The 25117-nt window shown below is 36.1% G+C and overlaps 2 protein-coding genes and 1 pseudogene across 2 annotated transcripts; 2 read left to right on the forward strand and 1 right to left on the reverse strand.

Moving 5' to 3' along the window:
• Positions 1–5613: 5613 nt before the first annotated feature.
• On the reverse strand, positions 5614–6745 carry LOC114542538. Its single transcript, XM_028562059.1, has 3 exons — positions 6720–6745; positions 5940–6495; positions 5614–5838 (listed from the first exon to the last, which is right to left on the reverse strand). Exons 1-3 carry the CDS (start codon positions 6743–6745, stop codon positions 5614–5616), a joined length of 807 nt encoding a protein of 268 aa, XP_028417860.1.
• Positions 6746–20689: 13944 nt separating this feature from the next.
• LOC114542539 (putative nuclease HARBI1) lies at positions 20690–21508 on the forward strand. The gene has a single exon (XM_028562060.1). It carries the CDS (start codon positions 20690–20692, stop codon positions 21506–21508), a length of 819 nt encoding a protein of 272 aa, XP_028417861.1.
• A 1314-nt stretch (positions 21509–22822) lies between these two features.
• Positions 22823–24801, forward strand: LOC114542540 (annotated as a pseudogene).
• Positions 24802–25117: the final 316 nt, after the last annotated feature.

A 25117-nucleotide genomic window follows, 5' to 3' on the forward strand; every position in this document is an offset into this window, starting at 1 on the left:
TTTGAAAAACAAAACAAAACAAGTTTTCACTGGAAATTTTTTTATAAAGGCCAGGGGGGAGAACCTGTTGTTTACTACATCCAGGGGGGAGAACACCCTTGTAGCGGGCTCATATTGCAGACATGGGAGATCATGTTGAACAAATTAGTATACATGAAGCATTGTACCTACCTGATTTAAAAAAGAATCTTTTGTCTGTCAATGCAATGGGCAAATTGGGAGCTCCTGTTAACTTTGTTGGTAAGACATGCAAGATTTCAAAAAATTCAAAGTTAATGGCTTGTGGTAAAATGCAAGAGAAATGTTAGGTGTAAATGTGTTAATAATCGACTGAATGTGACAAGAGAAAGTTCTGACCTGGAACTGTTGCATTGCTGCTTTGGTAAAAGATGTAACAGAATTGGAAAAAAATGTACTGGTCAAAGGTATGGATAAGGATGGTGAAAAAGGCTTAATATGTGAAGCTTGCACTATGGATAAACAAAGTCATACAACCATAAAGGGGCAAGATATAGAACAACTGAGCCATAGGTTAAAAGTTCACATTACTTGGTAGCATTTATTGATGATTATTCATGATATACACAAGTGTATGTTATGAGGCAGAAAAGTGAATTGTGGAAAACGTTTCAGGAATTTGCAAGTTATGCCTCAAACAGTTCTGAAAAAGTAAAGTATTACATCATTTTTGGTTAAAGCAATTAACACCACAGCATATGTACGAAATCTATGTCCTACCTATGGGCGGCCGTTACCACCAAAAATGTTACACGTGTGAAATGAATGGACATAAACAGAAATCATTCATAACAAACACGAATGATTCAACGTGTTTTGAAATGCTTGAACCTATTGTAGTAATATGACTGGACAAAACAAGAAATGACTCGTTCAAATTTGAAACGATTCACTTCACTGTGCATTAATTCGGCTATTATTGCGCTGATTCGCATGGACCAAGTGAAATGGCTTGACGTTTTTTGCAGTGACGCAGCAAGTCGTAGAAGAGTGACACACAAATAATTCATGCAATTTGATGTGTTTTAAAATAGCTCAACTAAATTCGACATGATTCAATCAGATGAAAAGCGATTCGATCTTATATGACAATGTAACTCAATGTAAAATGGCTCAGTTAAATGCGGCGTCGTTCAGCTAGATGTGAACAGATTCAAAACCATGTGAAATCATTCAATTACACGTGAAATCACTCAAATAAATGTGAAATCACTCAAGAAGATGTGAAATGGCTTCACCAAAGGTGAAACGATTCGCATCCAAGTGAAATGACACGGCATATTTTGATCTGACGTAATTTGTGCGTGCTTGACGCGTCTTGTTGTGAGGTGATTCATCATGATGTGAAGTGAATCAACAAGATGCTTCCATCTTGTTAATTACACTTTCCTGAAAGAAAATTTACGGAAATCACAAGGAATTCACGGAATAAAATGTAAATATGGAAATTTGCCGCCCGAAATTGAAATTAGTCATAGATTAAATTAGGCGACATTCTTCAAGCTTTTTTGCTTTTTATTGGCAAATATTTTCCCCTGGAAGATCTCAGTATAAAGGTATGTGTTCAAAGATAATTTAAACTCTGTTTTTAAACAATATCGCCTTGTTATTTGGCGTATATTATTTGGGATACATTGACGAGTATAGGGCAATGGGCCACGTGTCCACTGAAGAAAGTTATTCATTTAAGATTGAACATTTTAAATAACTGCATTTAGGCATGCTTTGCAGAAATTACAGGGTCGCTGGAGACTGCCTTTACATCCTCACATTCAGGGCCCTCTGCGGGAATTTTTGTCATGGAGTTAATATAGTTTACGAATTTCAATCACACTTTAGCATTGTAAAAAATAGTTCGAGCAGATAATAGTGAAATAATTTTACCTTTATGCTACTTTTCAGCTGCTGGTAAAATCCCCAAAGTCTATGCAACAATGGTGAGAATATTACATTTGATATGACATTTAAAATTATGTTATTTGCTTGAATATTCTCAAATTTATACAATTGTACATTATGGTGTCACCAAAAAATTATTTGGAATAATTTTGCATTTTTAGAGTCATAATGTGGACACAGTAAATGTATTGATGTAGGTTGTGCAGATGCTGCAGAACAGAGAGAGGTCACAGCAAGCCCAACCCTCGACTTCTGCTGTTAATAATGGACCAGATGGTCAAACTGCAAGTGCCTCTGGTAGCACATCCACTGGCACTGGTGAACAAGCTGCTTCAACCAATTCTAGGCATCTAGAGGAACACCGAAGATTGTTTAGCCGACAAGCGGTAACTTCTTTATACTGAAACATGTGACTAGAAAAGTCCCCTGAAAAATTAGTAAGGGGGAAGGTGGAATATTTTAGGAAATGAAAAGAGAGAGTCAAAATTTAACAAGTTGGTTTAATTTTACAAATTTATAGAGAGTTCAACCATACTCTAGGCAAATTCCCGGCCGTAGAAGACGTGCACCTGCCAAGAAGGGTAACAGTGCCAGTGGATTATTTGCATTTGTAGTGTTTTAAATTTAAATTATTATACAAAATGCTCATCTCATAATTTTTCCTATAGAAAAGTGTTTGACCAAGACAATGTTTTGCTTTGCTGAGAAGGGAGCCACTGAGGCACCATCCTGCTCAGAGAAATTGGAGTTGCTAGAGAATGGTCTGGGGGAAAAACGGGTGTCTTTTCCCGTATCCGCTACTGCCGCTGCTGTGAAAGAAGTTTTATTCGAGTACGACATTGTTAACATCACTTTTTTGTTTGCTTTGGGTTTGGCATCAATTTACAATACCCCCCATAGTGACCATTTATTTATTTATTAATGGCCTGTCTAACTTTATGAGAGAGTGGCAGGTATAACATCATGGCATTGCCTTATTCTAATCCTTAATAGGGCTTACCCTCCATTGCGCTTTTCTGGTGGTTTTCAAATTTTGGTGAGTCAGGAAAAGGAAAGAAAAAAGCTGAAAGTTGTTTCGCATGGCTCATGCAGCACAGAGCAACTGAGATGCTTCGGCAATGGCCGAATCTATGTGCGACCGCTTCAAAGAAGTATTCCTATGACGGAAACTGTGCGTTTTCAAGAAGAAAAAGAAACATGTTTATCATGCGGTGAAAGCATTTCTGTTAGTGAAACGCGTGAGCATCTACAAGTTTGCGAGGTAATTTCAGATAAAAATGCGTTTACAATGAAAGATTAGGCACGCATCCATTTCAATCCTATTTGTCAATCCACTCATTGCAAATCTTAAGACAAATTACATCGACCAAAAGAAAATGACAAACATGTTCCTTTTAACAAACTATTTAACAATTCCTACAGCATTATAATTCTGCAAATGAGAATGAGACTGAAGAGGGAGACGTGAATACCCGAACTGGAATTAACAGTGAAAGGTTAATATCAATTCATAGAATGTTAAAAGTTAAAATTTAATATGACTATAGTTTGCCACTGTATGTGTACGAACTGTTTACAATAAAGCATTGGAAATTCAATTGAATCAATAGTAATGGAACTTCATGCTTCTTAAAATTTTGCTTTATACGGTATAGGTGATACCCCGCCTCATTTATTCTTGAATTTATCTTTAGAAACGACGTCGTTCAAGTTACGGATGATGACATGTTAATTAATACAACCTCTTTGCCGCTAAACGATCAGATCGCCCCGACACAATCAGTCTCTAATACTGACGCGAGAGACAGTGACTCAATAGCACCAGTCCCGCAACCAAATGAAACGGCGTTGAAAATCGAGGACAGCAATCGCACAGAACTTGAAAACAGGTATTACCTAAATAGACAATTTCAATGATACACGGAATCAAAATGAACATATATTTTTTTTTCATATTTAAACATTCTCAACCATTCTGTTTGTTCTAGGCTGGAAGTAGATCCTATGGCTCTGCCTTTCGAAAAGCACCTACGAAACGCCATCGACGCAACACTAAACGCAACGTACGTATTATTGCAAAGCTTGCAAAAATTATCAACGAACGATATTTTTATAAGCCTGGTTTTTTATAATACTATTGCAGAACTGCAAATGATGACCCTGTCCAAGTGCTGCGAACCTTCTCTTGCCACTTTCTTCGAGGTCGTCCACTCGACATTAAGGACCCAACAGTGCAACTTGAAGGTGAAACAACAGATGTTTTCGTGACGCGGGAAAACATTTACGAAGACGGCATGGACGAGTTGTTGGGTGGACTTGGTGTGAGCGATCCGAGTCTTCCTCTAGAAGTCACCTTTACTGGCGAGTGCGCACAGGATCTAGGTGGTCCTCGGAAAGAGTTCCTAGGTGCAATGACCCGGGAGATTAAAGATAATTTATTTGTGGTTGGCGGCGATACCTACATTTTACGTGAAGATGTTGTCGCCGAGAATCGTAGATACTTCTTTGGAGCTGGTCTTGTATTTGGTAAGAGAAACATAGCTATTATTATTAAAATGCAACTTCCAAAGTGGACTAGTTCCAAGCAAAAGATTTTAAATTTAGAAAAACGGTTGAAGATACTCACGAAAAGCTTTGAACATTACCTGAAATGAACAGTGCGGTAGCACAAATCTTTTCAATTGATCCCTTTGTTAATACCGACTCTGTTCATTTAATCTTTAGGTTACAGCATGTTACAAGGCGGACCGCTTCTGTGTTTTATGCACGAAGATTTGCTGAGCAAACTTTTTGGTGTTCATGGGGAACAACTGAACGCTGCCGAAGAACAACTTCGCGACGGCTTTTCCAAATTTGGATTAGTAGAGGTAATTACATTTGTTATACAGCCACAGAACACTAAGTACAGTAAACAATTAAAAGAAGTGTATTTATGATTTATGTGTATCCGTTACGTTCACTAAGATATGGTTGATTATAAAAACAGACATGAACATAAAACGTCTATTAATTTAATTCATTTTTATTTCAGCTTATCAAGGAAAGACCATCGATTGCTTTCCTATTACGAATAACAGCATGGCATCCCTTGACGTATCCGAGGATCGTAAAGATTTTAGCCCCAAAATTTTCGGAGCAGGGTTCCAACAAGAGGATGAAAGAGAACAGGGCATACAGGCTTTTTTTTAATTATGTTAAAGAAGTTGCTGGTATGTTCGTATTTTCTTTCGTTCTGCACGTTTTATCATTTTAACTGATTGCCTATAACATTTTTTATGTAAATCCTTTAGCCAAGAGGCGAGAAAGTGTATCGCTGGGTGACATCTTAAGATTTGCCACTGGTTCAGAGGATGAGCCTGTTCTGGGTTTTGCAATCCAGCCTACTTTATGTTTTAGTGACGGCATGCGTTCGTGCCTACCAACCTCCAACACATGCATCAACCTTTTACGTCCGGCTATTGGTGAAACTGTACCCGAAAGTCAAGATGAAATGTTCCAAAAATTTGATTTAGCTTTTAGCAACACCCATTTTGGAATGGCGTAACGTAATCGTTACCGATTTTTATGATGTATATATTATTAGTAGTTTACAATTTTAGTTATAATATTTACAACACTATTGTTCTTTATATGCAATATTTTACTCCACTGTTATATTGACTTACACCCACTTTTCAGTTCAATTTTAATTAAATACTACTGCGATTCTTCTGGTAGTAAGTTGTCAAGTGTTTGCAACGCACATAGGTACGGTTCAGTGTCCCATGGATCTGTACGCTCTACTGCTGACACTCTGTGTAAAAAAGCAGCAAAAGCTGTTTCATCCAGTGGATTTGTGGTTTCCGGCACTACTACTCCATCGTCATCGTTATATTGTGGTAAACCTGCCTCTACGTCCACACCATATGTATTTAATTCGGTCTGGAGGAATGAAAAAGTAAACGAAGTTTGAAACTAACTGTTTATTTACTAAGACTTATATGTTAGAAAGCGGGCAAATTTCTTTAAGTTGCATAACTTACATCTGAAAGATTTTCAAAATATTCGTTGGCAATAGTACCATTCTCGTGTTGGATTTGCTGCATGCCCATAATAAATTGTTGAAGTGGACTTTTATTTGCGGCTGTGCGCATCTTGTGATGTATCCAAGCGTTTGCAAATTTTGTAAGCATATCATTGATGACCGGCTTATAAACTTCATGAAGGCGAAAGATGTGGCGTTCATTATCGGGATCAAGGATTCCCTCCGTTTCCATAAGTGTAAACAGGTCGTAAAACACGGATAGAATGGTTTGATACACATCTCTCCACAATCGCTCGATTCTTGAATTGTGAACACTGCGGCCAGTAATATAACTCCCACGAGATGGTCCCCTTGCTGGATGGCTCAACATGTAATGAGCAACATCACGGTTTTCCACACCCATATCCCCTCTAACTCTGGATGGAAGCCCCCATTTAGCAATCGCTTCCTCAAATAGTTTCAACACTGTTGCAGATTTGTTGTCAACACTACATGCAAGGTATACAATTACCCTGCTGTAACCATCGATGCAACCATGTATGACAAAACGCCACCTAATACAAAAAAACAACAAAAATGATCATACTAAAAAAAGAAAGTAACAAGGGACCACAATATTACTTCTTTAAATAAACCACTTTTACTAATTTACGTTTTTTCACCAATCGATTCTATTTGTATTGGTTTCGATATTGTCTACTGAGGTGAAAACAGTAGTGCAGTATTTGGCCACAACTGCACCATTTGAGGTAATAATTAAAATCCTAAAGTAACTGACCTTATCAACTTATGGTTTCCATCCATATGCCAAAGTGACAATGGTGAGCGTACGTTATACACCCTCCTTTGTATGGCATTAATTGTTCTGAGTCTCCTTCCAACTGGATCTACTCTTTTGATAGAATCTCGGACTCGCCTTCTTTGAACCTTTATTCCTTGAGACACAAGCTCTCCCTCTATAGTCTTCATCCCTAAAAAATGTGAGCATTTTAACACCAATTCATTCTGACATTTGGACTGCTCCATAGCAAAAAGAACAAAATACATGGCCAGATACCTGATCTTGGAAAATATGAGATTATTCATTTAGTGTATGCATCAAGGGAATCATCATCAATATCACTGAATCTTTCAATTCGGGTCATTTCAAATTCAGCAAATGTGTTTTCCACCGTTCGCTTGCTGACACCAAGCATCAATGCCATTTGATTTTGAGTAAAGCCCATGTCTGTAAAAGATCACTTTATGTAGAACCCATAGATGCCAAAAAACACTTCTGGACATTTTGATCTAAAGGTATTTCCGAGAAGTCTTTTGTCTATTTCATATCACATTTGATGCGAAGTTGATTGATATTCATGCAAATTGTTACTTTAGTGTACTTTTTTATTGAAAAGTAAAATACACGGAACTTTCCAAAATCAAATTCACCTTTAAAAAACATAAGCTGCTCTTGCGTAATAGAAAATCTTGGCCGTCCTCGCCTCCTGACAGTTTCATCTGATGCAGCTTGATAGGGTTCGTATCTTCTTTCTATCCCAATATCTCTTTTCAATAATTGAACTACTTTATTTATGCAGTCAACAACCTCCAATGGGATGACATCATGAGGTAATGCATTCTCAGCAAGTACTTCAAGTCGCATTGCACATAGCTCACGATCATCATAACTTGTCCCACAACTTAACATGTTAATTACATCCTTGATAGCATTAATTAGTTCTGCTGTAAATGAGTCCATAATGTGTCTAAATTGACCTAAAGGTTAAACCATTTATCAGTGCAAAGGTGATTGCCCCCCCCCCTGAGAAAAATGCAGCATATAGTACGCACATTAGGTAGGGAATAGAGAAAGTGTAGGAAAATAATTGGAATCTAATGTTAATGTGACATTATTATTCTTTTCCATACAAAGGGGAGTGAGGGAACCCTCCTGAATATAATACATATTTAACAAATTTGCCATGTTGCCGCAATGTATCCCAAATAATATACGCCAAATAACAAGGCAATATTGTTTAAAAACAGAGTTTAAATGAAAAACAGAGTTTTAATGAACACATACCTTTATACTGAGATCTTCCAGGGGAAAATACTTGCCAATAAAAAGCAAAAAAGCTTGGAGAATGTCGCCTAATTTAATCTATGACTAATTTCAATTTCGGGCGGCAAATTTCCATCTTTACATTTTATTCCGCCAATTTCTTTGTGAATTCCTTGTGATTTCCGTAAATTTTCTTTCAGGAAATTGTAATTAACAAGATGGAAGCATCTTGTTGATTCACTTCACATCATGATGAATCACCTCACAACAAGACGCGTCAAGCACGCACAAATTACGTCAGATCAAAATATGCCGTGTCATTTCACTTGGACGCGAATCGTTTCACCTTTGGTGAAGCCATTTCACATCTTCTTGAGTGATTTCACATTTATTTGAGTGATTTCACGTGTAATTGAATGATTTCACATGGTTTTGAATCTGTTCACATCTAGCTGAACGACGCCGCATTTAACTGAGCCATTTTACATTGAGTTACATTGTCGCATATAAGATCGAATCGCTTTTCATCTGATTGAATCATGTCGAATTTAGTTGAGCTATTTTAAAACACATCAAATTGCATGAATTATTTGTGTGTCACTCTTCTACGACTTGCTGCGTCACTGCAAAAAACGTCAAGCCATTTCACTTGGTCCATGCGAATCAGCGCAATAATAGCCGAATTAATGCACAGTGAAGTGAATCGTTTCAAATTTGAACGAGTCATTTCTTGTTTTGTCCAGTCATATTACTACAATAGGTTCAAGCATTTCAAAACACGTTGAATCATTCGTGTTTGTTATGAATGATTTCTGTTTATGTCCATTCATTTCACACGTGTAACATTTTTGGTGGTAACGGCCGCCCATACCTACCAACTTGTTAAATGATGTATGACACCATTTGAATGTATGAAGGGAGTCATTGGATATTTAAAGCAAAGAAATCTGCTGTTGATTCATTGCAAAGATAAATTGCAAAGATTGCTCGCTTCGTGGCGTTTTTGCCACCAACTACTCACGGTTATAGGCGGCCGTTACCACCAAAAATACTCCACTTGTCAAACTAATGGACATAAACAGAGATCATTCATCACAAACACGAATGATTCGTTACGCTTAGAAATGATTGATTATCACCTAGTGACATGACTGGACATGATGAGAAATTGTTAGTCTAAACCTGGACTGATTCACTTTGCAGTGGACTAATTTATACAGACAAAGTGAAATAGCTTAAAATGTTTTGCAATGATTTAACAAGTTATAAACAAATTATTCGTTTAGTTGTGAAATTATTTATCCCGTTTTAAAACCATTTGTCGTATTAGTAAATACTTCAACCAAACGTGAAATGACTCATCTAAATGTAAAACCTTCAGCTAGACGTGAAATGACTCAACTAAATGTGAAACCATTCAGCTAAACGTGAAATGACTCAATGCGATGTGAAATCATTCGGCTAAATGTGAAATCATTCAATGCGATGTGAAATCATTCAACTAAATATGAAATCATTCAACTAAATATGAAATCATTCAATGTGATGTGAAATCATTCGTCTAAATATGAAATCATTCAATGAGATGTGAAATCATCCAACTAAATATGAAATCATTCAATCTATTTTGAAATGATATAATTTGTGCGGACCGGCGAGTGTTGTAGTGAAATCATTCAACAAGATGTGAAATCATTCAACAAGATTTGAAATCATTCAACAAGATGTGGTATGATTGGATGCGATGACAAATCATTTAACAAAATGTGATACGATTGGATGCGATGTGAAGTGAAGTATATTACTTCCACTTGGTAAAAAAATTTTCTTCCAAATTTCTCGATTTCGTCTCAAGTGGAAAACCTATTTCTTAAATTAGTTTTTTTTGGCCGACATTGCGTTGTTTTTTGAAGATTTCTTTGAAGTTTTTTTGCCAAGAAATTGATTTATGTGCTACTTATTTACTAAAATAACACAAATATATACTATATCCAGTTTTTGTTTCGTTTTTTCTGCATAGTTTTGGTATATAAAAATACTGAATTTGAAATTGGTTATCAAGTCAAATATTTAAATAAAATTGAACTGCTTATCCACCTTGAATACTCCATAATATTGTCAGGATTACTTTCAGGCCTTAAACTAGACATTATTGCAACGATATTTCTATTTTAAACGTGTTTTATTTAATTTTTAAAGCCTTTTGTCTGGTATATATGCCACATGCACTTTGTTTTGGCGGCATGATTATTAGTTTATTACACAGAAGGTCATTTTCATTGGTTTTTTTTGCGTAAGCGCTATTCGTCACTCAGCAAGAACCGTAAACAGAAGCAGTCATCCCTTAGAAATATTATTTGTTTGTATATTGCCAGGACACCAAGGGTTCACGGTACTTGCTATTAAGTGACAAGTCATGACGAATAGCGCTTATGCAAACGCCTTCTGTGCAGTATTCTGTGCTAAGGGGGGGGGGGGAGCGAGGATGGGAAGTGAAAAAGTGACAATCATTAGTCATAATTTGAAACTAGGGTTCAAATTTGCCGATCAAAGGAAATGTATTGGGTCTTCACAATGGAGAATGAAAATTTATCGTTAGTAACTTTTATTATTATACCCACTAATGTACAGGGTGTATTAAAAAAAGTTTACTCTTCGAAAATATCTGCTATTATTCATAGATCGCAAAATTTGTGAAAACTTTCAGCGTTCCTTAGTTTTGGTCCTTCTGGTACATCCAAGAACAAAATTATTTTCAAAACTAAATTTTTGACTTAAGGTGGCTTGTTATTAAAATCCACTTTTTAAATATCTTGTGCACAAAAACTGGTACTTAAAAACTCATTTTAAATTCATACCGTATAAGTGTGGAATATGTTTAACAAACTGTCAAAGTTTCATACAATTTGATGCACGCATAGTCGAGAAATAGACTTTTAAAAGCCCAGTTTCGCATAAATTTGACGCATTTATTACAGTAATTTATGCAAAACGATGATTTTGCATAAAATTAATGCATAATAAACCATAAAATTAATCATGCAGAAAAAGATTAGCCAAAAGAGTGGAAAATAAGACAAAAATTTAGTTTTGGAAATAATTCTGTTCTTTCTTGGATGTATCAGAAGGACCTAAACTACTAAGGAACACTGAAAGTTTTCACAAATTTTGCGAACTATCAAGAACAGCAAATATTTTCGAAGAGTAAACTTTTTTTGATACACCCTGTATATTCAGCTAAAATTTTATAACATGAGCGGATTTGTGAAATTGAGGATCATTCTGTTTCAAAATTATTTGCTTTTTAATACACCCTGTATAATAGAAAAAAATGTGTCAACATGGTCACTTCTATCAGAATTAGATTTTTTTTTCCGGTGAAGCTAGCTTGAATTTACAATGCTCACATTTTTCTGGAAAATAATCAGTATAACAAAGTAAACAGAGGTTACAGCAATGACCTTGTCGTTTTGATGAACTTGGGGGGACTCCAACTGGCTGATTTTTTAAATTTCGTTTGAGATTATTTACTAGCAGTTTATGCAAGTTATTAAATTATGGTGTCGTATTGTATTTTTTTACACTTAAATAGCTAGTGTTTTTTTCAAGAATATATATGTTCACCGCGCTGAAGTACGGCACATGCAGCAAAGTTTATTATTGTGTTCTGGGAAATGTTCCCCTAAGAAATTTTGAATATTTAGGCACTCAGAAATGCGACAAAAATTAATGGATCCAAGATCCAATTATTAAAGTAGAGTAAAAGCTAGGGGGAGGTTATATTTTTGCAGTTAATTCTGTATCATATCCATTTTTGTGAAAGCGGAGGTCCAAAAAATTTTCTGGGTACTATAGTTTCTAAGGTTCAGATATTTTTCCACCTGTGACTTCTAAAAAACGGCAGCTCTCTAATACAAACTTTTTGCCTTAATTAATTGTGCAATTATCTGAAGTGTGTGAAAAAGGTTTGAGTTGCTAGAATGCGATAAAAGGACTTCCATCTTCTTGCAATTAAAATAAGGTTTTGTGAAAAGAAAGCAGGTAATTACAATTATAATTAATAAAATTAATAAAATAATAAAATTACATTTATATTGCACCAATTACATAAAAAATGATCAAAGGAGATTGTAGAAGCACTTTTGTTAAATAATATTATGTAAAGTCTACCTATAATGTGTAATGGACCCTTACATATTTGATACCCTTTTTTCAATTTCCTTTCAGGTTGATTAAATAATTTTGTTAAAAACTAACATTATGGTAAGTATTATATTTTTTTTCACAGAGAAAACCCATCGAAACGTTGTTCTGAGCTAATATTCATAGCTATATAATTATATGTATATATATAGATAGACACCAATGTCCAAAGCCTGCTCAGTGGACAAGACATGAATATATAGTAAACAAAATAAAATTCCACCCCAACTTAAAGTAAAAGTTTTATTAAGGTAAAAATTAAATATTTTCGGCTGCATGCCACAACTTTCGACAGAAATGTCAATAGCTGGGATAAAGCTATATATATAGCTATGATATATATATATATTTGAAAATATTTTTAATATAGAACAATACCACGAATGGCGCGAATGAAGCAGTTAATATGTTGAGGCAGGTTGTTGCAGGTCTTCTTCAACCTGACAGTGGTGGTAGTGCCAGTAGTAGTAGTCGCAGTGGTGGCGACCATTCGAATACTGCAACAAATTTGCGGCAACCTATTCACGCAGTTCAAACACAGATACTACGACCACTAGTTCACCACTAGTTCAAACACAGATACTACGACCGATGCCCGTGGCATCGACATCGACCACCTCAAACTTGCCAAATACAGTCATCGATGAACATCAAATGCTTTTCAATCGGCAATCGGTAAGTTAATTTATTTACAATGAAAGTGTGTCGTTTTTTCTGAAAAAGGCACCCATACCAATTTTATCTGGTATGACATACAGGTAGTATAAAAACTGGTAGAATTAGAAAATTAAACGAGACTTACCTGGAAGTTGAAGTATGATTGAAATTCTACGAGTCATTGGTCAGGAGCGAAGAAGTCACGTGAGATAGCAAGTGGGATTTCAAGCTTCAGTCTTTAAAGGTATGCGAATGGCTGGCCATTCTAGGCTGTTGTAGCATGGGTAGGGTAATAATTAATTGCTGTTTTATTCAGCCCATAATTTGAAAGAGTGGGTGCGTGACTTCTTCGCTCCTGACCAATGACTCGTAGAATTTCAATCAAACTTCAACTTCCAGGTAAGTCTCGTTTAATTTTCTAATTCTACTTCGCCATTGGTCTAGTTGCTACGAAGTCACATGAGATTTGAAAGCAATGGCCATGACATGAGCATAGAAACACAAATTCTGAAAAAAATTTGATAACCCATGTAACTTTATTGACAACTTTAAGTAACGTTAAGTGATTGGAGTAATTGATGTCCAAAGTTTTCAGAATTTTTTGTAGCTTCTGCCATCAATGGTTTTGCATAAAATTTGCTAAATGTCAAAGCATTCGTCCACCCCGCTGCCTGCATAATTGTGTTAACCGATAAGTTTGCTGTTTTTGCAGCTGAAGTTGAAGCTGTCTGGTACTGTGTGCATGGAATATGGTCGTGTCGATTCCTGCTGTATCCATGACCATCTTTAACCACCTTGCAATGGTGTCAGTTGTTACTGGCTTGTGTGGCTGCTGGTAGCTTATCAACAGTTGAGTCTGGTCTCCTCTAAGGGGCTTTGTTTTTGCCAGATAGGCTTGCATAGTTTTGAAGATGCATAGCTGTTCATCTGCAGGATATGCTTGGAGCACCAGATGGCTGAAGTGTTTCCCTGGCCTTGATGTTTATTGTCGGTTAGGATGACAGACCACTTGCATCACAGTGATGTCCAGCGCATGAAGGGTTTGACAACGTTGCCCCGAGAGCAATGCTATTAACAGGGTTGTTTTCAATGTAAGCTCCCGAAGGTGCAAATCTTCTAATGGATGTAGTGTTTTTAAGAACTTTAGCACGATCGCTACATCTCACACACAGTGATATCGTGGCAGTGATGGTCTTGCTGTGAATACACCTTTAAGTAATCGACACATTAGTGGATGATTTCCAAAGGTACAGCCTTCAGGGAGAAATATAACCAAGGAAATATAACCATTTCAAAACAAACATGACCCAGCAACGCTAATGCATCGGTATTCAGTCTGACAAGGTCATCTAGGCACAGTTTGGAACTATCAGCTTTTGCCTTAAGCAAGTGTTCTGTGCTTTTTAAGACAATATGCCCGACCTTCGTGACTTGTTCTTGCAGGCGGGAAAATTTCAGGTCTTTCGCCCGTGCGAAGCGATCAAGCTTTCCCCAGATTTCTGGGTTTACTTGTGTCACGGCGAGTTTCTTGCGGTTTGTCGCTCGAAAAACCTCTACGCAACTGAAGCTCAAACTCCCGCTCGCTATCTCACGTGACTTCAAAGCGACTAGACCAATGGCAAAGTAGAATTGGTACGGGTGGCCTGTTTATTTGTGCCTTACCATTGAAAATTGAGTGTGGTGTAAATATATGCCTCAAGAAACGCATTTTATTTTTAGAGAATTCAGCCATATGCCACAAGACGAACTTCTCTACGGGGCGGTGGAGGAACTACAGGAAGAAAAGGTAAAATGGTCGCGCATAGAGTTTTTGTGTTTTAAAATATCATAATGAAAAGATACATATAGAACTGACACTTCATTTACCAGGAAAGCTCTGTCATCATAACTGTTTCCTTTAGATCTAATCGATTTAAACTAGCTATACTATAGTTATACAATACTAATACTGAAGGATGGCGTAGAGTTATAGAAACTAATGAGCTTGTCTAATTTACCACCAATATCACTTGCATGTATTGGAGTACTGACATGTACACAATCTTGAAATTAATTGCCAACAATATTTTGCAATATAGATTTTGTTCAATTATACGCTTCGTTATTTATTCTATCAATTTTGTATCTTTGTAGAAAAATCTATAACAAGAACTCTCGTTTGTTTGGCTAACAAAAACCAAACACATGTTCCAACAATGTCTGAAAAGTTAGAACTGCTGGAAAATGGACTGGGAGAGAAACGAATCTCATTTCCTAGCCGGAAAAGTTGCTAAAAATGGTGGAGATGACTAGTTGTTTCTCTGAAATTTCACAATTAAATTATACGAATTGATAGATTCCATGCATCTCTTCACTTTTTTATGGAAATAATAGGACGGAATTTTGTTGTACCTCTGACAGTAGTTCAAAATACTGGTTGGCAATTGTCCCGCGTTCATGTTGTATTTGTTGCATGCCCATTATGAACACCTGCAGTGGACTCTTATTCGATCTCGTTGTTCGCATCTTATGATTAATCCAAGCATTTGTGAACGTCTTCAGCATTTTATTAATAATTGGCTTGTAAATTGCGTGGAAACAAAACAAGTGAAGTTCATTATCGGATCCAACAATCCTTGATCATCCATTATCATAAATAGATCATAAAATAAAGAAACTACTGCTTGATAAACGTCCCTCCAAAGACGTTCGATCCTTGAATTGTGCACGCTACGACCGGTGATATAGCTTCCACGTCCTGGACCCCTTGCTGGATGGTTAAGCATAAAGCGCGCGACAGCTCGATTTTCTACACCCATATCTCCTCTTACTCTGGATGGTAGACCCCATTTCTCTATTCCTTCTTTAAAAAGATCCAATACTGTGGCAGATGTGTTGTCCGTACTACAAGCTAGGTAGACAATTACGTGGCTGTAACCATCAATACATCCATGAACAACAAAACGCCACCTAAGTCATAAACAAGAAAATATACTGTATACTTGGTCTTTACAGTAAGGTCTTAATTAACGGTTTCTGAAGTAAAGATATGCTTGTTGCTTGAGACACGAGATTCCCGTTGTTGCATTCCGATATTCTAGGTAGAATGTAGTAGCTATTGACTATTTATTGATATAGTACACACTTTATAAAAAACAAACACGTAAATAGGTCTGATTGGCATGTCTATTTTGGTTGCTGTATGGTAACAGTAATCTTGTATTTAACTAATTTGTAAAGAAAGTAGAGTGGGACTTCAAGTTTCATTTGCACTCGTGCCATTGGTATGTTTTGATTCACTGTCCAAATATAAAAATCATTATATAAATTACTATATTTTTTACAATTTGAACCAAATATGATATAAAAATGAATTTCGAATCCTTTTTACATTAAGCGGAGCACTTTTCGCCAAATTCTTATTCAATTGTCAATAAAGATATAGTTATGCCATTTTATGGAAGCTGTGTCCCCAAAAACACTGGCTGTTTGAAATCAACCACGTACCCAGGCTCTTTCACCTTTTCCCCCATTGAGGTCTAGGAAGGGGAAAAAGGGAAAGAGCCTGGGTACGAGGTTGGTTCGAAATCCGCCTGCCCATAAGGCCTTAACAAAGATATTTTAATGCGGTTGGAATAAATAGTTTTACAATAATTTCACCTTATGAGCTTATGATTTCCGTCCATATGCCATAATGATAACGGTAAACGAACTGAATAAACACGTCTTTTAATGGCATTTATTCTTCTTAGCCTTCTTCCTACTGGATCTACCCGCTTAACAGATTCTCTCAATCTTCTTCTCTGAACCCGGATTTCTTCTGAAATTAATTGCCCTTCAATCGTTTTTAAACCTGAGCAATAAGATAAGTTTAAATGTAGCTCTTGCCAATTTTCAGTTGATCTTGTGACATTTATGATATTAAATTTTTATCATTTTTTTTAGTTTTGTCTCCCAACTATGGTTTAACCAGCACTTTTTACAGTGATAAATACCTGATCTTGGAAAAAGCCCAACTATCCATTCCGTGTAAGCATCAAGAGAACCGTCATCAATATCACTAAATCTATTTTGAACAGTAAGATTTAATTCGACCATACGGTTCTCTACAGTTCGTTTGCTAACACCAAGCATGATGGACATGTCTTGCTGCATAAACCCGTTTTCTAAAAAAAAAACAAAAGGTGATAAATGTACGACTTGATTTCGTATACGGAAAGGTACTGTATGATCACAACACCATGAATAAAATTAACGATTGGCATTTTTATATAACCATTTAAGAATAACTATATGTCACCTTTAAGGAGACAGTTTACCTATTTTGATTGCATTTAAGATCCCAGTCCCAGATCAGGCCTTACAATATTGAATCATAAATAATTAACCAACAGCATGGTTTTAATACCTTTAAAAAACATTAGTTGATCTTCGGTAATTTCAAATTTTGGTCTTTCTGGTCTTCCCTCATTGTGAACTAACGAAGCTGCATATGGTTCATAACTTCTTTCCGTCCGAGTGCTTTTCCTTAAACTACCTAACGCTTGGCTGAGTAAATTAACGATCTCCAGTGGTATTCCCTCATAACCTAACGCATTTTCGGCAATAACTTCCAGTCTTGTTACGCACAACTCAAGATCTTGATGGTCTGCTGATAGAAGTAGCAAACGAATAATCTCCTCAATTTCATTTATCATCGCAGTCTTGACTTGCTCCATCTGATGGCGTTACTACGAAATATATTAATTTTTAGCTGCAGCTAAGTATAGCATGCTACTACAGTAAATAAAATTTGTGAAAGTGACGTCTCAATTTCACCTTTACTACATTTGCAATGTCAACTTTATTTTTTTCTTTAAACAGTTCAAATGTAAGTTTACAGAAAAACAATAGTTTTGACTAAGAGTGCCAAATTAAATGTTTTCATATCTTTGGGTAAACGAAAGGATATTAATAACTTGACACTCTAGAAAAGTGTATTTTTTTAAACTAATTCTCCTGGCGAAGGCCCCTAGATCGAAACGTCGAGAAGCTTTTTTGTCTATTTTAGGCAGTTGAGAAACACAACTCTGAAAAGTGTTTGACCGACTATAAGCGCCCCCCCCCCCTCCCGAGTATAATCCCCATATGTAAACCCATCACATTTACTAAAGGCGGTTTTCCACTAGGCGGAATTTTTCGATGGAACGAAAATTTTCGCTCAATTTTCTTTTCAATTGTGAGAAGTCGACCGAAGCGGATTCGCTTGACCGACCACAATTGAAAAGAAAATTGAGCAAAAAATTTCATTCAATCGAAAAATTCCGCCTAGTGGAAACCGCCTTAACGTTCACCTGCACACTACTCCAAGAGAGACAAGCAAGCATTGTTATTGTCAGTGTGCATTTGTCAGTAGGGGGCTTAAGCGAGAGACGTTTTTTGCAACGCGGACGTCAACAAGAAGTAAATTTGAGGTTTATCACTAATCACCGCTTTTGTTTTGCAGTCTTCATGACCTTAATCATTACCGTTTGAAAAAATTGTGAAGACCTCATACATTTCCTTTGCTCCTGAATATAAACCGTAATTTATAATGATTGATAATTGCCAACTTTTTTATATTTTCACTCCTCCCTCACCCTCCCCCCTCCTCACTACACCCCCCCAGAGTACACATGATATATATGTAATATAAAACGAGACAAAAGGCTTTAAAAATTAAATAAAACACGTTTAAAATAGAAATATTGTTGCAATAATGTCTAGTTTAAGGCCTGAAAGTAATCCCGACAATATTATGGAGTATTCAAGGTGGATAAGCAGTTCAATTTGATTTAAATATTTGACTTGATAACCAATTTCGAATTCAGTATTTTTATATACCAAACTTACCTTGCAATAATTTTTTTAGCATATAAATCAATTTCTTGGCAAAAAAACTTCAAAGAAATCTTCAAAAAAAAACGCGATGTCGGCCAAAAAAAAACTAATTTAAGAAATAGGTTTTCCACTTGAGACGAAATCGAGAAATTTGGAAGAAAATTTTTTACCAAGTGGAAGTAATATACTTCACTTCACATCGCATCCAATCGTATCACATTTTGTTAAATGATTTGTCATCGCATACAATCATACCACATCTTGTTGAATGATTTCAAATCTTGTTGAATGATTTCACATCTTGTTGAACGATTTCACTACAACATTCGCCGGTCCGCACAAATTACATCATTTCAAAATAGATCGAATTATTTCATATTTAGTTGGATGATTTCACATCTCGTTAAAATTTCAAAGCCATTTAATTACACAAATTAATCATTGATAAATCATTATTCAACATTTAATAATAAATAAATAATTATTCAATATTTCATTCAACAATAATTCATTATATAACATATGTACAGAATTATTATTAATTGATAAATCATTATTCAATGTACATTTAATAATAAATAAATAAATATTCAATATTTCATTCAACAATAATTCATTATATAACATATGTACAGAGTTATTAATAATTGATAAATCATTATTTAACGTACATTTAACGTACTAGCTGTACTTGGTAAACTCTGCTGCACCCTTGGGTAAGGGGGGAAATTCATCTTTTGTGGATTGGTTGAACAGCAGTTGTGTTGTGGACCAGAGGCTGATGAAAATGCTGTGTTTCCCTCTTGGTATGACAGTGTTCCCATTTGGGCTTGGAACAATACATTGTTTACAAATTTTTCATTCTTGGGGGAAGTTCTGCTAATGATTCAGTCACATATCGAGCAAATGAACTGATTGATTCATCATAGGTATCAGCTATTTTTTGCCGTTTGTTTTGTCTTTCAGCCAATGAGGCAGCAAGGCCTTTGATTAGCTCAAATTCCCGCTCTGCCTGTTTTTTTTCGGGATAACTTAGCCGTTAATGGCTGTTTGGTTGGCACTGCAGGAGATGTTTCACTCTCAGGATTATCATCATTTACCAACAAATTCTCACAAATAAGGTCTGCATCATCAATGCTCTCATTCAGGATGATTTCACATCTCGTTAAAATTTCAAAGCCATTTAATTACACAAATTAATCATTGATAAATCATTATTCAACATTTAATAATAAATAAATAATTATTCAATATTTCATTCAACAATAATTCATTATATAACATATGTACAGAATTATTATTAATTGATAAATCATTATTCAATGTACATTTAATAATAAATAAATAAATATTCAATATTTCATTCAACAATAATTCATTATATAACATATGTACAGAATTATTAATAATTGATAAATCATTATTTAACGTACATTTAACGTACTAGCTGTACTTGGTAAACTCTGCTGCACCCTTGGGTAAGGGGGGAAATTCATCTTTTGTGGATTGGTTGAACAGCAGTTGTGTTGTGGACCAGAGGCTGATGAAAATGCTGTGTTTCCCTCTTGGTATGACAGTGTTCCCATTTGGGCTTGGAACAATACATTGTTTACAAATTTTTCATTCTTGGGGGAAGTTCTGCTAATGATTCAGTCACATATCGAGCAAATGAACTGATTGATTCATCATAGGTATCAGCTATTTTTTGCCGTTTGTTTTGTCTTTCAGCCAATGAGGCAGCAAGGCCTTTGATTAGCTCAAATTCCCGCTCTGCCTGTTTTTTTTCGGGATAACTTAGCCGTTAATGGCTGTTTGGTTGGCACTGCAGGAGATGTTTCACTCTCAGGATTATCATCATTTACCAACAAATTCTCAGAAATAAGGTCTGCATCATCAATGCTCTCATTCAGGCTACTTAGCTGCTCTGTTGACTTGGCACTATCTGTAGTGGCAGCTTGTTCCACTGTCTAATCAAAGAGTAAAGAAATGTATTAAGTTTTATTTACATGTTCTTTTTTCAGACTCCATCATCTGTGGCAGATTGGCTGGTGATCTCAAAAGATTTTGAAGAAAAATGGAATTACCCATCATGCATAGGGGCAATAGATGGAAAACACATTGCCATACAGAATCCTAATGACAGTGGCTCTGAGTTTTACAACTATAAGCATTTCTATAGTGTATTACTTTTGGCCGTAGTGGATGCCAAATACAGATTTATTTATGTAGAAGCTGGAGCTGCTGGGCCTGCTGGAGATGCTGGGCTCTTTAATGCTTCAGTTTTAAAGAGGACCTTGGACAACGGGTCCCTCAACTTACCACCACCAACATGTGTTGAAGGAATACCAGAACCGTTAATCAGTTATCATATGGTTGGAAATGATGCATTTGCACTTACCAGCACTATGATGAAACCATATCCACACCGACATATCGATAAAACCAAACGCATTTTCAACTACCGGTTATCTCGTGCCAGGCGGGTTGTTGAAAATGCATTTGGAATACTCGCCAGCCGATTTTGCGTATTTCTTACAACAATAAAGTTAAGTCCCGAAAGAGTGACATACTTGATCCTTGCATCATGTTGCCTTCACAACTTCATGGTCAACAACAACAAGCATGCATACACCAGTACTGGTGATGTTGAAAGTGAGGATCATGCATTCTTATCTGGAGCATGGAGAGCTGACCCTCCACTCAACAGTTTGCAGTCCTGTACCACCAACCGCAACCCCACAAGAAGTGCAAAGCAACAACGCCAGCTTCTCACTAACTATTTCTCAGGTGCTGGGGCTGTCACATGGCAGGACAATATGATATAAAATGTATTAAATTTAACATTGTATCTAAATTAAAGGATTCCTCCTTATTTATGGTTTAGGGATTGAGTGATGAATTTATGGGGGCAGCACCTCCTGCCATGAGCATATCTTTACAGCTTCAATTAAAATACTTAGTACATCTAGACTTGAAGTTGACATTCGAGTGGCAATATATGGTTCAAAGAAATTGCAGCTAATCCTGTATCCAAGAAGCATGCCTGCTTAAAGATTTTCTCACACTGCCACTGCTTTGAGTTTTTTTTGCTTTTGTGTAACTGTTTCTTAATGATTTCAACTTTGTTTTCACATAGTCAACTACAAATAAAACGGACTTCACTGTAAATAATAGAACTCAAATTCCTTCCCTGCAAAAAAATTCCATAAAATACAACACAATTCATAGTAGAGCAAAAACATGATATAAAAACAAAATTAAAGTGGAAGTGAAGTCCGTTCTGACTTCTGCGCATTGGTGGCATTAAATATTCAGACAGGATGTCGTATTTTAGAAAATAGTTCAAAATGTAAACAAACTGTTTGTTTACACAGACTAGACTTCCACTTTAAACACCGTTATCCAAGTGCTATTAATTATATTACCTGTTTGGGAAAGCTTACTAGCTATTTCTGAAATAGCGCATTCCCGTTTTTCTCTGTTTCTGAAATCTGCAGAGCTAACATCATACAAACAACTGTATTCAGACCAAAGATCAACAAGCTTGTCTTCTAATATGGCCTCAGTCACCATTTCATTTTGTTTTGTTTGCATCGCCATCTTGTATGTTTACTTTCGTATATTACGCATGCGCTGTTAAGACAATCCATAAGCAGATAGCTTTCAGTTTGCCGCACATGAAAGGATTTTGGCACACAAGTCAGAAATTATCAAACATGCTAGAGAATTTACGTAAGTGGCAGGAATGACCAAAGGCGCCTGAAACGTCGCCTGCACACGAGAGCAACTGGCTTACGCCAATGGCCACGAATGACTTTTTTGCTAAGCACATAGCTCTAGTGTGCGCCGGCCTTAAGGTAAAGCTTCTTTAACTAAGAATGTTGTTGGATGATTGCCAGTGGCGCATTTAAAATACAATTTCTTTTCAGCAAGGATTCCCCTACGTTTTCCAAAATCCAACACTTTGCCACATTCAATTCGCGACTTCAGCCCTCGGAAACACGTGTAGCTATCACGTGACTAAATTTGTAAACAAAGCGCGAAATGCGGACAATGAGCAATCAACATGGTTGCCACAAAACGTTGTGCTTGGGGCACTTGTAGAAATGATTCTAGATACCCACATCGAATAACGAAGAATGAAAAAGGAGATGAAGTCCGCTTTTATCGTTTTTCCTGCTCCTAAAAGGTGGAAAGCATCAGCAGAAAAAAGGAAACGCTGGATTACAGCATGTCATTGTGGCGATTCCTTTGTATGTGGAAAAGACAGCTACATTTGCAGTCTCCATTTCGTAGGTCAGAATGGGCCTACACCAGACAATCCAGATCCTATATCAGCTACAGCTAGTAAAGAAAAGGTGGGTAATGACTGAAATCTCTTTTTAATAGTCAAACATGATTATTCATTGACATTGTTCTATTTGTTTAAAATTAGGTCAAGCGACTAAATTGTAAACGTAAAGCTCCAGCAGAACGTCTTGTCAACGACAACATAAGTAAAAGCGCAAGGCGTGAGAAAGATGCTGTCCAAGCGTTGTTAGATCTTTATAACTCGTCGAAAATATCAAAATCATTGATAGATAAGGAAAAGATGGCAATCGAAGGACTCATTAGTATTAGAATGACCAGTGAGTCTCAAGTACCCAAGACAAACTCGAGCATATCAACACCAAAAAAATCTGCTAGTATTCCATCAAAGTGTGAGACTAGGTACTCAGAAGATAGCCATGTTCATTTTCCATCTGCTGACAAAGGCCATCATAAGGAACAAGATGTTAGTGTGCAGGTATAAATTACAGTTGCTTTATAAAAATACATTCTGAAAAATATTTCTGATATGTAAATTATTAAAAATTGCATTTACTAGACGAACTTAAAAGGCAAAGACATCCAAATGTACTCTGACAATATTCTGAAAGACAGCAAGTGTCTTAGAAGATTCTTGTTCATGGCAGCAGTTGACAACCCTAAACTAACCTATTATTACACAGGTTTGTAGGCTACAATTAAATCACTGTATCCTATTTTATATTGGGTACTGTATCACACTTTTCTAACAGTGAAATGTAGGTCTAGTATAATGTCTAAAATTGCCTTAAAAAAACAACCACATACCAAGCAACTTAAATCTGATTTCTTTTTTAAGGTTTAACAAAGGAATGTCTAGAAGCACTCTACATCTTAGTTAACAGGAAGGCAAGCAGAATGAGAATGTGGAGTGGTTCAACCACAACAAGCAACAGGAATACTGTTATGAAAACAAAACATTGCCAGGTAATATAATGATCTTTTTTTGTATACCAAGAAACTGAAACAAGTGTGTCATTTATGCATGACAAACAATAATTAAAAAATTCAACTTTGTTATATAGCAAAAGGAATGTTGGACTTGTTTTTACTCTTGTACGACTAAGGAGACGACCAACATTGACAACACTGTGATATTTTTGGTACATCTGTTGGGAATGGTAGCAAAATTTTTATAACTTGGGTGCTGTTCTTAGAGAGGGAGATGGAATTTCTACTGAAGTTTTCGACCTTGTCTGATGTGAAAAGACTACCACGCCCCAAAGTGTACAAAGATGTAAAGTATCAGAGTCTACGAGGAATTATTGATTGCACTGAATTTTATCTTGAAAAACCCTCTTCGCCATCTAGCCAAAGACGGACTTACAGTCAATATAAATCACATAATACAGTCAAATTATTGGTCTCCTTGTCTCCAATTTGCCATTTAAATTTTGTGTCCAAACTGTTCAGTGGTTCCATAAGTGATAAAGAAATTGTACAAAAGAGTGGATTTCTGAATCATTTAGAACAAGATGATTGTATAATGGCAGACAAAGGGTTTAATGTCCAAGACTTATTAGCTCTTCATGGTGCTCGTTTGATAGCTCCACCCATTATGTTAAAGAACAAGGTTTCCTCCCGAGCATCCACAGCAACAAGACGAGTAGCAACTACAAGAGTTCATGTGGAACGAATGATAAGGAAACTTAAATGTTTTACTATTTTGCGTGGTGTTATTCCACTGACATTTAAAGCCTATATTACATCAATTGCTAGAGTTTGTGCAGCAATTGTAAATCTGCAACCAAGTCTAATAAGAATGGGATAGTACATTGCAGTGGTATGTTACAATATAACATTGTAAAATGTGCAAATGCATATCACACATATGTAGTATGCACACCATAATTTTTCATAAACCTTATACAAATGGAATAATAAACAGCTATAACTGAGTATTAGTGACAGACACTCTTACCTATCACAAATGCTTATATCGTGCAACATGAAGAGCATGCAATGTTCGCCAATATTTCTCAACATCACCCTTTTTTTATTGGCTTCCTCTCTGGTAAACCAAGGATGTTCCTTTTGTATGTAAAAAGATGGGTCATTTTCATACAAATCCATTTCCTATAAATTAT

The sequence above is a fragment of the Dendronephthya gigantea genome, unplaced genomic scaffold (assembly GCF_004324835.1).
Source record: "Dendronephthya gigantea isolate DGI-Jeju-01 unplaced genomic scaffold, DenGig_1.0 000360F, whole genome shotgun sequence".
NCBI lineage: Eukaryota > Metazoa > Cnidaria > Anthozoa > Malacalcyonacea > Nephtheidae > Dendronephthya > Dendronephthya gigantea.

What these genes read in the sequence shown, in the direction of transcription:
- LOC114542539 (XM_028562060.1), top strand. Translation starts at nt 20,690, where the DNA reads ATGTTCTTTTTTCAGACTCCATCATCTGTGGCAGATTGGCTGGTGATC.
- LOC114542538 (XM_028562059.1), bottom strand. Translation starts at nt 6,745, where the DNA reads ATGGATGGAAACCATAAGTTGATAAG. An exon ending in GGAAACCATAAGTTGATAAG is followed by an intron (nt 6,496 to 6,719) that starts GTCAGTTACTTT and finishes TTTTTGTATTAG; the next exon opens with GTGGCGTTTTGTCATACATG. An exon ending in ATTTTGAAAATCTTTCAGAT is followed by an intron (nt 5,839 to 5,939) that starts GTAAGTTATGCA and finishes TCATTCCTCCAG; the next exon opens with ACCGAATTAAATACATATGG.